General features: G+C 45.4%; 1 protein-coding gene across 4 annotated transcripts in view; it reads left to right on the top strand.

The window, feature by feature from the left end:
- Window positions 1-14,083, top strand: part of EPC1 (enhancer of polycomb homolog 1) — a 92,021-nt gene that overhangs the window by 21,755 nt on the left and 56,183 nt on the right. For 3 of the 4 annotated variants that reach the window (XM_061178095.1, XM_061178085.1, XM_061178104.1), the window contains exon 1: window positions 4,586-5,002. The exons of the other annotated variant lie outside the window; for it this stretch is intronic. In XM_061178095.1, coding sequence (XP_061034078.1) covers window positions 4,850-5,002 — 153 coding nt within the window. In that variant the 5' untranslated portion in view covers window positions 4,586-4,849. Of the gene's footprint in view, window positions 1-4,585; window positions 5,003-14,083 lie in introns of those variants that run through there. 4 annotated transcript variants of the gene reach the window in all.

Raw genomic sequence — 14,083 nt, 5'->3', positions numbered from 1 at the left:
GTTTATCTTCTTTGGAATTCTTCTCTGAGAATTTAACCTCAGAGGAAGTCGGTCCTAAAGTTAATCCATTTACATGATTCTTTGCTGTCAGCAAAGAAACATGCCCGCATCTCTCCCACCTTCAAAAACAACGAAACCGGTGGCCGGATATGTCCCCCTTTCTTTCTCTCTGCCTCCTGCCCTGATTGCCAAGCCTCTCTCTCGGCTCTCCCAGTTCACTCCTCACTTCACTTTATCATCTGGTTTCTGGGGCTCCACTCTGGAGTCAGACCCCAGGGATTCTGGTCTCAGCGTTGCCTCTCACCAGCTTTGAGAGGCAGGACTTGCAACCTCTCTTAACAGGATGCACCTCATAGATACTGAAAATTAAGTGAGATGATGCGTTTAAAATGTACTTCTGCGCTGCCTGGCACATAATAAAAGTTCGATAAGTGGTAGTTATCGTTCTTACTGATTGAACACTATAATAGGAGTTCAGAGATGAGAAAGATTGACGAAGGCTTAAAAATTATTTTGAATTCACCTAACTACTTACTCATTCTTCAGATTAGGAAATTAGAACCCAGAGAAGAGACGCCGTCAAAATTTCATGAAGGAAGATCACTGAGTTGCATTTTGAAGGATAACAACAGTAGCTTAACATCTATTGAATGTTTACTGTGGACCGGAGACCGTATAAATGCTTGACATGGATTGTTTCATTTGATCTTCAAAACATTCCTGTGAAGTAGCATTTCAGTAGCTAAAGTAGATGGTCTGAAGCTGGACAGGGAGAATAGAGAGAAAGGAATAAAGAAAAAACCTGGAGACAGGAAAGACTTGGCCGATTTCTAAAGCTGGTGATGAGATGTAAAATCCAGAGCGAAGAGGTTTTTTGTCTTAAGCAATAAGGAGAAATGATGTTGGAGAGAGTGAGGCAAAATTATGAGGCCTCGACAACCATGCCAAAAAAAAAAAAAAAGAAATTGGCTCTATCTAATGAGCAAGATGAATCAGTGACTTGGGGAAGGGAGGATACAGATGGAAGTGGGGCTTCAGGCTCACTGATTTGGGGGCCTGCACTGCACTGTGAATGCCTGAAGGGCAGTCTGTTCTGTATCTTCATATCCCCAGGGACCCACTGCCTATACAAGCCACCGTTGGTTCCCAGCAGCCACCGTTAGGAGAGCGTTAGCCCCGTTGCCTATAAAGTAGGAGTTTCATCGAGGCTTATTGAAGGAAGGAGCGAAATCAAGGAGACTTGGACTTGGAGGTTGTTTCTAGGTGGGACGTGATGAAAGCTGAGGTGATGGTGAAGACAGTGGGAAAGGAAATAAGGAGGCAAATCCTAGAAACAATTTCAAAGAGCATCTAATGGGACTTGGGCACATACTGGGCATAAACTAATACCTAGAGCTGTATTTCAGGTTTATCATATATAGCAAAGTGCAGCGTCAGAGCTCTAGCATTTGACATATTCTCGTTGTTTAAGCAGACGTTTTGTATGTGAAAACAATCACAATGAATCACGTTTCAAGGTGATGATCTTATGAGCGATTATTATTACCGTTAAAACGCATGTCTTTCCTTTCTACTCCTTCTCCCTCCACCCAAGTTCTTGCCAGTTTTATCTTATACCTGTGTTGTTATCATCTCCTACTGAACCCTGGCCAAGTCAACCTTCTCATCTCCACACACACCTGGCAGTTGCCTCCGCCCCGCTTTCTGTCCATAGAGTTGCCCTCTCCCACGAAGACCTTTTCTTCTACCATTTCACTCCCGTTACCAGTTGGAATATTAGTCATCCTTCAGAACCACATCACACGCTATCTTCCCCATAATGTCTGATCAACCCACCTTGGAACTGACTGCCTTCTTTCTGAACTCCCAGAGCACTGCATGCCACCATCCTGCCTGGTCCTGGTCATTTTGTTAACGGGGTGACCCCTTAGCAGGATCTTATTTGTATCCCCCGCCATGATGGTACTGTGTGTTGCCTACTTATTCACTAAAGATTTGTGGCGTGAATCAAAACTATTTTAAATACTGCAAGTTCCTTCCCAACCAAAAGCTTCCCTTTGGGGAAAGGCTAGTATATACAGCTTTACATTAGTATGTATCTTTTGCAACATTGCGAATTTCATCTCACTCTTGTTGGGGGTACTTAGAAAAAAAGGGAAGTTTGAGTTGGGAATAGAAAAAGTGAAAGACAGTGCAGGATTAGCCATTTTTGCAAGGGACCTTTTGGTTGGATAAAGGATGCTGAGGAAAATTAAACCGGAGCCTTTATTGCTGCACTCCTGCCCCATAGGAGGGAGGGAAGTGAACTGAATGTAACAGGCTTGGGACTCCAGCCTGTGGGTCTTTGGGAACCAAGTAAGACCTGCAAGTCAGAAATCCAGGGCATTGAGCTGGATGGGTACCGGTGGCAGAAAGAAAATGTCTCTCGGCAGGCAGATCACCTGCAAAAGGCAAGCTTAATTGGTAAGCATGTCTCTGAACCTGCCATGGAGGGTGAGTCTAGAATTTCTAGAGAACAAGGAACTTAGTTGTATAGTGCCCATTATTACTAGTGTAGGATACGGAGAATGTTATCAATAGGCTGTTATTTTAATGAAGGTATTATATATATATATATATATATATATATATATATAATATTCACTTTCTTGGTGGTTCACTCATGACTTAAGACTCTATTTTAGTTCTTAGGTTCCTCAATCAACCAAATTCTACTACTAGGATTTTCAGAAATCTAATATAGCAGGCTGGTGAGGACTACTGTACTAATATCCAGCCAGTATTTTCAGAACTGTTCAACCTGGCTAATTAAGTGTCATGGTCCGCAGTGCGGTGAGGATCCCAGAATGTGACACACCCTCGCAGGGCTCTGGGTCTTCCCACGTGCTGCTCCCCTGGCCCAAGATACCTTTCTTCTCTTCGTTTTTGCAACCTTGACCCATACTTACCCTACACAGTTTTTACCCCGATATCATCTCCTCCAAAAAGCCTTTCCTGAATGCTTTCATTAGAGCCACTCACTCCCCACGGATTGGGTGCCACTCCTGCCTGTTTCCAAATAGCCTGAGCTCTCGCCCTCACACTTACCCCAGGTGTGGCAGGTGCCATCCACCGGTCCTGCTCCCACCGTGTAATCTCCTCCGGGAGTCCTGTGGGTGCTGAGTAATTAGCAGCATACTTAGAGGGCCGTGAAGTCTCAAAAAATGTTTGCTCATTGAATGAATAAATGCATCGTCTTAGAATAGGACATGTAAATGAATGTCCATCTGCCGCATGGGAGGTGAGCTGTCAGTATTAGAGTTTGAGGATAATTTTGGCGACCTGCAATCCGTTTTCTCCCCACCCCAGAGGGTGGTAGCGAAGCCAGCCTGAAACATAGCACTTTGCTTCTGTGCCTTAAGCCAATAACAGTTCCCATCCAATCCAGTATTTAAGAGTAGTGATTATTTTTACTAGGTATCCCCCGGGGAGGAAAGTGGAGATACAGGACATTTTTGTGTCTCGGCAAATATTTGAAAATTTGCTGTCAAACCTATTAAACCCACCGCAACAGTCTTTCGGATTTTTAAAATATTCTATTGCAAAGAGCTCTCTGGATACTCATTTTCGTGTATAATATAAGCCACATGGTAGCCATCACATCCATCTAAATCTCTTCTAACAATACATCTTTTCCTTTTTTTTTTTTTAAGTTTTCTTTTTTTGGTTTGACAGGAGCACTATAGGTCTTCATATAATTCAATTGTATAAAGTTTTTCAGAGGACAAATGATAAGTGTCAACCCACGGCTATGCTGAAGCAGCCTTTTCTTCCAGTGTAGAAAAATCATCTGGCTCTCAAATTGTGAACAGTGTCTTGCTTTAAAAAAATTTTTCCCTGAAGGTTACGGTGTCCAATAATTATTCCCTTTGCTTCGATGACAGTAAAAGAGTGCGGGTCGATAAAATGCAGGATGAAAAAAAAAAAAAACCCACCAAAACCCTACTTTGGAGCAACGTAGGACGCCTCCTGTTTACACGGAGCGCAATGATGGGAACTGACCCAGGATCCACGCGGAGCCCATCAAATACAATCCAGAGTTTCGTTAGACGTAAAGATAATGGCTGGTAAAAAGTTCCCGCAAAGTAGCATCCTGCCCCTAATGCCGTCTGCATTTTCGTTATAAGACCTGAAGCGCCGCGACGGCCCGGGCTGGAGGCGCCCGCTCTCCCTCTCCCGGGCCGGGCCGCCGGCGGTGACAGGTGCCCGGGCCGCCGCGCCGAAAGCCGGCGCGCGAGGGGCGGTCGCTTCCCTGCACCCTCGCCTGTCAGCCAACGGCGCCGGGCGGGAGCGAGCGCGGGCGGCGGGCAGCGGGCGCGCGGGGCGGGGAGGGCGGCCGTGGCCCCCGGCGTCCGAGCGCCCCGCGCGTCCCGGCCCGGCCCGGCCTGTCGGTGGCCGCGGGGGCGGGGGCCGGGCGGCCCGGCGCGGGGAGCGGGGCCGGGCGCCGGGGGTTGGCGGGACGCGCGCTCCGTGCCGGCGCCCGGCCTCGAGCCCGCGCCCCCCCGCCCGCGTGCCCGCGCCGCTGCGCGATGCAGTGTGGGGAATGGCTGGGGTTGGCTGAAGAGCGCACAGTGGAGTTTTAATGTCCGCCATGTTGGCCATGGCGTATTGAGGAGAGCGAGCGAGAGAGGAGCGGAGCGGCTCGGCCTCCCACCTCCCGGCGGCTCTGAGTGCCCGGACGGCGGGCTCCGCGCTCCGCCCCTCCAGTCCCCGGCAGCGGCGGGCGAGTGGGGACCGAACCCCCGGTTCTCCATGATCCCGCTGGCCGGGGCCGTTTCCCCAGAGCGGAGAGGTATCTGCTGCGCCTGAGATGAGTAAACTGTCGTTTCGGGCGCGGGCGCTAGACGCCTCGAAGCCGCTGCCGGTGTTCCGCTGTGAGGATCTGCCCGACCTGCACGAATACGCCTCGATAAACCGGGCCGTGCCGCAGATGCCCACCGGAATGGAGAAGGAAGAGGAGTCGGTACGTGTTAACTCCCCTGCCCGACCCGCCGCCGGGCCCCGCTCCCTCCGCTGCCTGCGGCGGCGGCGGCGGAGCGCAGACCCACACACAAAATGGCCGCCATCTTCTCTCCGCCGCCGACTCCCGTCGCCGGCGGGGCCTTTACCCTGCCGCCCCCGGCCTCTCCCCCCGGGCGCCGCGGCCCGGCGGGGCCTCCTCTCGGGCCACCCGCCGACCCCGGCCCCTCGGACCCGGGCCCCGCGGAGTTCGGGCGCCCGCAAGGCACAAAGGGGTCACGTGACGAGGCTGCCGGCAGCCATTTTGTGGTCGGAGCGCTTGGGCTGGGCCTTGTGCATCCGGAGAGGGAGCGGGCGGGCGAGGGGTGCGGCGGCCGGGCCGCGGAGGCCCCGCCTGCAGGCCTCTCCGCGGGCCGCTGGGTGGCGCTCTGGGGCCGGCTCGGCCTTCGCGCGCCGCCGGCGCCGGCAGCGCAGGTTCCGGGCGCTTGGGGGCCGTGCTCTCCCGGCGGCCGGGGAGGCTGGCGGGGCCGGCGGGAGCCCTGCCGCGGAAGGTCGCGGCCCCCGAGCCGCCCGGAGCCGACTTAGGTGCTGCGTCCTCTGTGTGGGACTTGTGCCTCCATCCCTTCCCAGTCCTACCTGGTCGGACGACTCTTCCTTCTCCTGACTTTTCCTTTGATCCTTGAGAATATGTTGCAGGTTTTTGGGGGGGGGGGTTACTACGTGGCTCTTCTGGAGCCTGTAACGTTATTAGTTGCTTCCCTAATAAAACCTGAGTCCGCCCGATGGCTGGGTTTCTCGAGCTAGGGGAGAAAGGACTCCATGTAAGCAGGTGTTAACAGATCTACCTGTTGGAAGAGGGCTTTCTTACCCGCCAGCGAACTCAGGTTAAGTGAACCCCTTCCTAGAAATCTTAACCTGGAGGTGTTTCGATTGGGGGGGTTTCGGCATGTAAGTGTCGACGGCTCCCGGACGCCGTACCGCAGCTGCGTCTCTCCCCGGTCGTGGAAGTTGGGCTCAGACCCACGGATAATAGGCTCTTCCCCTCGTTCCCCCAGGTCCTTGGCAGGGTCGCTTGATGGCTTCTCACCCTAAGGAATTGCATACCTTGGTTTTCAGGTACAGCCACTTAAACAGGGGGCAGTGTGTTGACAGTTCCAGGAAGTCGAGGAGTCGCTGGATTGGTGCTACAGTTTTGTGGCGGAAAATCGTTCTGTCATACCTGTGTTTGGTGCTGTAAGAATTTTTTAAATGCAGAAAAACTGCTCTGTACTGTCGATTTCGAAAAATAAAGCTGTTTAAACTCTTTGGGTTGTTTGACCTTTCAAAGTCAAATAGTGGTGCCCGTCGCATGTTCCTCCCGAGAGTAGTGTCTTAGCGTGTGCAGTAGTTGAGATTGTCCAGCGCGGTCCCGACCTTTAGCACGTTGCCTGTGAGACACCGCCTCTCAACTTGTTTTACTTGTATCAGCGGCAGAGTAGAATGGTGCCGCTTGTTTATTTTTAAATAAGTGATTTGTTTTTAAAAATTAAAGTACTTGTGACTGCAGAATCTCGTCTTTTGGTTTTATTTTTGTTTCCAAGTTTTCCAGATAATACTTTCAAGTTGGGGTGTCGACGTTAACACTGCCCTGGAAATTAATTGGCAGTTCCTGTTTTGCAGCCAGGGAAGGGGAGAGCTTTGATAAGAACGGATACCACTGCAGCACACTTGAGAAATTCAGTGAACACTTGTTCCTGGGAACACTTTGGACTGTCCCAAGGGCCCCAACCTGAAATCAGAGCTGAACTCAACTGAAGTATCAAGGTTTATGAAGTTTTTACGGATCATTTCTGTTCACTGAAATGATTTTGACGTTTTGTAGTTCATTGTTTTCTAACATGCGGAGTCCCTATTTTTGAGGGATTTTTTTTTTCCCCCTTCAGACTACCTTTTCCCATCGTCCGTGTAGAATTTGTTTCACTTCACATCCAACCAAAACTATGACCAGTGAAACATAGACTTCAGGAATAGACACTGAACTGAACAGAAGAATGTAAACAGTCCCAGGCGAACAGCTGCTCTCCAGTCCTGCGGGGCGCGTGCTGGGGGGGGGGGGAGGGGAGGCGCTGTAGATCACAGGATTGAAAGTAGCGTGTTAGCCCTGAAATGTATACCAAGCACCAGCAAAGGTAATTGAATTCCGGGTTGTAGCCTGAGAAGAACAGACTTTTTGATAATTTGCTCAAGAATGATGTGCTGCTTATGAAGACGAACTTACGCCTCCGATCGGCACGCCAGGGTCAGGAGCGATCTAGAACCTGAATTGAGTGTCTGGTTTAGAAAACGTGTAATCCTATGTTGATCATGAAAGATAGGGCATAATTAGATGAGGACAGTATTGCATATATGTCACCTCATTAGGAAGGCATTTTATGATCAGATATATCTGGAAAATTGTCATGTGAACTGTACCTGCTAACTGTTACCATATTTTGTTTCTGTGGTAAATGTGGCAGAAATGCTAGGTCTAAACACAGGGAAAATAACACTTATTAAAGTATTCCCACTTAACTAATTTTAATATAAGCTGAACGCACCGCCTTAATTAGGCATGCCTCTTAATTTTAAGAAACAACTTTAAGTAGAAGTCCCCTCCTCCCCTCCAAACATGAATTTTACTCAACTTTAGAACTTAGTTGTTAGTCCTTTTGTGATGAGGATTGAGAAATAACTCCATATTGTAATAAACTGAAGGACTTGACTGAGACATAGATGTTAGAGATTCAGTGTCTCAATGGGTATAATGTGATACATTGTAACTTGCTACATCAAAAAGTAACAGTTGATAAAGGCTTTGATTTAATGAATAACAAGTAATTTTCAGATCATGGGAAATCAATAGACTGTCAGCTCTAAATATGAAATAAATAAGTACCTTAATTTAAACACATGGGAGGGGGCAGAGGTTGCACCATTATAATTTTTTAACATTTTAATTTTAAGATTATAATCTTAACTTTAAGGTTAGAAATGTTGAAATACTACTTAGTGCCATGGCTTCACCTTTCAATGAAAGGGTAGTTTTTCCAAGATATCAGTACAATCGAATGTTTTCATTACAGTTGGAGCTTTACATTTTCCTTTATGGATACTTCTCACTTTAGGAAAGACATTCTGAAAAAGTTGGTTTTAAAATGATACCCAACAAAGTGAAGCTGCTTGGTTCCTCTAGTAGTTGAACTTTTTTCATTGGGATGCCAGAGTGTGTGACTCCATTTACTGTAAGGGGTGGAGGCTTAACCTCGCTTCTCCAGCCAACGGGGAGGATGAGAAGGACATGTGACAGTAATTAAAACATCAGTGATGATACCGCCTTGTTACTGCCCTACGCAGCCACCTTTGGGACTGTTGGGTGTCGGGCCCAGCCATCGCAGTCCAACACCTGGTTTTAATAGGGTTGTCATCAGACGTATAGTCTCATACCCCTGTCTTTCCTCTCTTCAAACTGTATCCTTCATTAGTGGCCAGTATACAACGTTATGAAAACCAAGTTTATAAAGTAGACAGGTAGGTGTTTTTTGTTTTTAATTAGGGGTTAAAGTGGAAATACGTACATATCTCTGTTAAGAGGAAAAGTAGTTAAGCACTACTCTTTCAAAATGATAAAAATCTAGTTTGTTTTATAAAAACAAGCTTAAATCACTTTAAGTGATAAGTTTAAAAGTTCGAGTTCTCATTTTTCTGAAAGAAACTAAGAATCCTTTTTTCCTTTAAAATTTTGTAAACCAAGATTTCTTAGTCCTTAATCTAGATTCCTCCATTCTGTCCACTGCATTGGAAGTGAAAAGAAATATGTGAAGTCGCAACTGTACTAGAAACAAAGCTTAATTTTTACAGCTAGTTTGAATTAGAAAGGAATTGAGGATATTTGGGGTTTTCCATTAAGTAGCAAATAATTAGTTAAAGTCAAAGATAATTGAGAAGCAATAATAAAGTCTAGTTCCAACTTTCTATCCTGCCCAAGATATTTTTGAGTGTATCAGCTGGGTTCTGAGGGTTATGCAGAAATGATGCCAGAAGTAGTGAATTCCCATGATACGCATATACAGTTTTGTGACAGTATATTTTTCTGGGGAGAAAGTTCGTATTTGTCATCAGTTTCTCAAGGTATTGATAAAGGCAGAAAGCCCAAGGTTAAGATTTGCCGTTCTAGAAATTTCAACAGTCATTTTGGTTTCATCAGTATGGAAGTTATTACATAGACTTAATCAGAGAAGAAAAATTGAAAAATTTATTGGCAACTCGGGAAGACTGAGCACTCTTACCTACAAAAGGAGCCTCTTGAAAACTGTAGGGCCTGGTGCCTGAAGTGTTAATATTAGCTCTTGTTTCGGTGTGCTGTTTGATATTGAAGATTTTGGATTAGTACCATTTGTACTTAGACTTCATTTTCTTATAAAACAATAATGAAAACTAATGGGCTTACGTGTCGAATGGTGTTTTGTGGGTGCTTGTGATCTGTAATGGAATTTGTGCAGAACTACCCTTTCTTTCTGTTAATCAACAGGACTTAATTAAAAGTGCCATCTAAATACAGGAGAGCTTAAATCTTGTAAATAAAGAGTAATAACCTGTGCTTACAGGTTCATGAATTTGTGGCTAGGATTAAATATTAAACTAGCTATTCCTAATAGTATCTAAGACTAGGTTTTAGTTTAGTCTATATATTGTGTTCTACTATATCGTGGTCTGTAGTAGTAGTAGTGGGAGAGAAACAGATGGAAGATGTATGTGTATCTACATACGTACATAATGGCAAGAGATGAAGGTGTGGATTCTGACTGTGGGATTCCATTTTTCTGAAAAGTTAAGGGTACTTGTTATCAGCGATTGGTTAAAACGTAATTTTAAAGTAGAGGGTAGCATTTTATATAATGGAATGATGGTATGGTTTGTGATTCTATTTCTTAGGAGAAGACAACCCACAAGGAAGTGAGAATTTTATATTGTAATTTGGGAATAAAATGACTTCTGAGTCTCCAAGTGCAAAAGCAGTATGAAAGTGTGAAATACATAGGCAGAACTAGATAGTGTCTTTTACTTTTAAAGTAAGCTTTTGAACCCTTGAAGTGTGACTTATGTTAATACGTTACAATAACTCCTCTGTAAGAATAAATCAATTTACAGGGAAATCACCAGGAAGAGAAGTGATTCAGATGTTTTAAACAACTTGCTAGAACTACTTTTCAGTGAATTACTTGAAGCTAACTGTTGACTTCTGCCCATTATCTTGGTCAAATTTACTGAAGCCTCTGATAATAGTTAATGATTTTGAGCAATTTCGGTATTTTAAGGAGAGTGGATACTTAACTTTGCACCTTTAAATATATGAATTGAATTTCATCCACCAGCCCCACTGTAGGTGGATGAAAACCAAAAACAAACGTGCTGTTAATAAATCTACTGCGACCCATGATCTGAGTTGTCTCTTTGATGAGTAGGGATATAATCAGTTCTTTAAAAGATACAGCCCTTCTTCGATTATTTGTTGTCATGGAGGTTATCCTTAAGAAGTTGGTTCAGCTTCAGATACGCATGGTGACAGTTCGCTGAGTTTTGCAACACCTTATTAAAGCAAATCATTTTGGTTGAATTTCCTTCAGTATGGCAAGTGCTGGCTGAAGAAGTACGACGCAGCCTTAGGGTAAATCCAGGGGCAAAGGTAAACTGAGGTTTGAAATATCCTGTGGGTGATTTACTAGAGGTTCAAATCTTCTTTATATATTGAGATGAATTATTTTGATTATCTTAGAATCGCAAGTACCAGTTGTATATCCTCTGAGAGGAATGTACTTCGGCATTTGTGGCATTTGACAAGTCATTTAAGCTTACTGGATGAACTTTAGTTTCTTCATGTGCCAACGCTCTCCTGACCTACCTTATGTGGGAGGTGTAGCTCTGGGGAGTGAGTCAGACGGTATCCGTGAAAATGCTGTACACATGCATTTCATTATTACCAAATACTAAGTGAATGTTCACGATGGCCTTGCTTTTTGTTGCTGTTCAAAACTACTTACATTTGTACAATCCCTTGTATTTAGGATTGTCTGGTATAAATGTGTTGGATGTGTTGTCTATCCTCAGAGAATCATATGATGTAGTTGTGAAAAGTTGTGTCTTTAAATTTAGGTAATTATTAATTGGGAAAAGCATCAAGCTGGGAGTTACTAGACCTAAGACCTCATCCAGCTTCTGACTGTGTGTGCACACGCGTGCTTGTGTGCTCTCACACACCCGGGTTTTCTTAACTGCAAGATGAATTAGGGCCGTGATAGTTTCCTGTAGTAATGAGCATATTATGTTACCAATGCATTTAGGTCTGTTAACTTACGTATTTTATGTGTTTATAGAATAATCATTAAATCTTTAATTAGTTGATGGCTTCATTTGCACTCTACATAGCCACAGTTTACACAGAAGTAAAGGTAACCTGGGTGCATGGATAATTGGTTCCAGTTTAGTCTAGAAGGCTTGTGTTTTAAAGCACTTGAAGAATATAAGTCGGTTGCAGTAGTCACAGAATGCTTTTATTGTTATGAGAGTTTGAAATTAGAATCAGAATACTGTATTGATGGTTGCAAATTTGTGCTTTATCTATAAGATAATAAGAGTCTGAAGGGGAAACAAAATATAAATATGGCTGTTTTGAAGTCTAAAGCAAGAATTTGATCATTGTTCCAATGGCTAAGTAAAGATTTTTGAGGTATATTGTACAAAGACTAAGAAAATATAGATAAATCCAATTTCATTCACTTTTGTAGCAAATATTTATTGTGCACTTACAGTGGGCTAAGGACTCTTCTAGGCCCTGTGGATCCGACAGTCAGCAAATAGTTCCCTTTCTCATGGATCTCACATTCTAGCACCTAGGCTCTATGAGGGCAGGACTTTTTGTTTGCTTTGTTCACTGATGTTTTTACAGCGCCTGAAATAGTGCCTGGCACGTAGTAAGTGTTCAGTATTTGTTTAGTTGAATGACTGAATTCTAATGGGAGAACAGAGACAAAAAGCGAATGAATGAACGTGGCGGTGGATCGAGGCAGTATAGAATTTCAGGTGGCAGGAGGAGGACAGGGATTTCTTTGTGTAGAGGGTCAAGGAACGCTGGCCCTGAAACTTGCAGTGGGAGGAGCCAGCCCTGCGAAGGGCTGCACGGAGAACATGCCAGGCAGAGAGACTGCAGATGCAGGGAGCCCAGGCCAGGAGCCGAAGGCCAGTGTGCTAGAGGGAGGCGAAGAGGGTTGAGCAGTGCGAGGGCCCAGAGGACGCCGCCGGGGGTCCGTACCTGGTGAGGCGGTGCAGGCTGCTACACGGAGCTTGGGGTGTTTTGAGGTGAGGTGATAAGCCTTTAGGGAGGTCCAGGCAAGGCAGTGCCATGACCCGATGTATGTCTTTTCAAGGCTCTTCTCACTGCCATGTACAGAGTGAGCCGTGCGGGCGAGGGCGGCTCTGACTAGGGCGGTGGCAGGGAAGAAGAGAGGTGGGTAAGCTGGAGGTGCATTTTGAGGGCAGGACCAGCAGAACTTGGCTGACAGACTAGAGTGTACTAGATGGAGAGAAAGAATCAAGGATTAATCCCTGATCTTTACCTTGAGCCGCTGGGTGAATGGGTGATTAGGCCCCTGCTTCCTGACGTAGGGAAAATTGGAGGAGGGAGGGTATATAAAGGATGGACTTATTATTCAGTTTGAAGTGCCTCTTACTCATTTGTGTTTAGCTGGATACGCAAGAATGTAAGCATTAGAGCAGTCCGCACTAGAGGTGCACAATTCAGAAGTCATGGGCTGTACGATAAATTTGAAGGTCTTTGGGTTACAGGTGTTTTTAAAGCTGTGCATTGAGGCTCAAGAAGAGGAGGAGCTATTAGAGAATTAGGAAGAAAGTGAGGATAAAGGTGTCTCAAGAAGAAAGGACATTGGTTAAGTCCATCCACTGAGAAGATGAGTGAGGGGAAAGTGACCGTTTGATTTGATTAGATATGTGCCGTTGGCCTATTTTGATGGCATAGTGGGAAGGAAAGCTGAGTGGAATTGAAGAAATACTGAAAGATAAATAAAAGGGTCAGAGCAAGTGTAGACGACTCCTTGGAATAGTTGTGCTGGGAAGAGGCACTGGAAAAATAGCTGGGGGGGATTGGGGGCATCAACAAATCATTTCTTTTAAAAATTAGTTACAAAGTTCAGGCAGACGCAAAGAGGGAAGCAAAGCTGAGTCCTCCATTGCCCCGGCCACTACCTAGAGAGTTTCCAGGCTACAGGCACAGGTAGGGGAGGCCCCGGATAGAGCCTGCCAACCTCCTGGAGTTGAAGAGGCAGAGAATTCAGTTTGGGGAGGCTACAGTGGCTTCAGGCCTAGGTACCCGAGATGCACCGAGGTCTGCAGAGAGGTCCCCCGGAGTCTCTAGCCGAAAACTGGTCTGAGCCTGTCTGGTGGGGGAAGGGGGGGGGGAAAGCACCTGGAAAGAAGTAGGAGGGACATTTCTGGGAGCTCACACAGGGCTGGGAATATGTTATGTCCTCAGTGACCAGAGTGGAAAGACCTCCTAATGCAGAGGGCATCAGACAAGAGTTCTCAGAGGGTCATTTCCTTAGTGGTAGGGCCAAATTAGCTCTAGACTAAACTGTTCTGGACTTAACGCTAATAAAGACTAAACACTAGCCTCGAAAGGAGCCAACTAATTTCGGATAACTGTGTCCCAGAGTAAAGCCCCACAATGTTTAGAGAAATACTAAAAGATCCTACAACATAAAACTCAGTGTTTGGCATCCAATTAAAAAAAAATCACCAGGTATGCAAAGATGCTGGAAAATCTAACCAATAACTAAGGAAAAAGTTAATCAACAGAAGGAGATGTAGAAATAACCCAGGTAATAGAGTTAGTAGACAAAAATGTTAAAATGGCTATTATAAATAAATAAGTTATTAGAACTAGTGTAATCGTTGGAATGATATCATTAAAAAGGATGAAATAATCTTATTTCCTCTCCTACTCGAGTACTTTGTTCCTAAAAACTGTTTCCTATCTTTTCCTGGATTGATTTCATGG

Source organism: Eubalaena glacialis, chromosome 2, assembly GCF_028564815.1.
Source record: "Eubalaena glacialis isolate mEubGla1 chromosome 2, mEubGla1.1.hap2.+ XY, whole genome shotgun sequence".
NCBI classification, from domain to species: Eukaryota; Metazoa; Chordata; class Mammalia; order Artiodactyla; family Balaenidae; genus Eubalaena; species Eubalaena glacialis.
The sequence above is the reverse complement of the archived record's forward strand: the minus strand, read 5'-3'. Positions and strand labels throughout refer to the sequence as shown.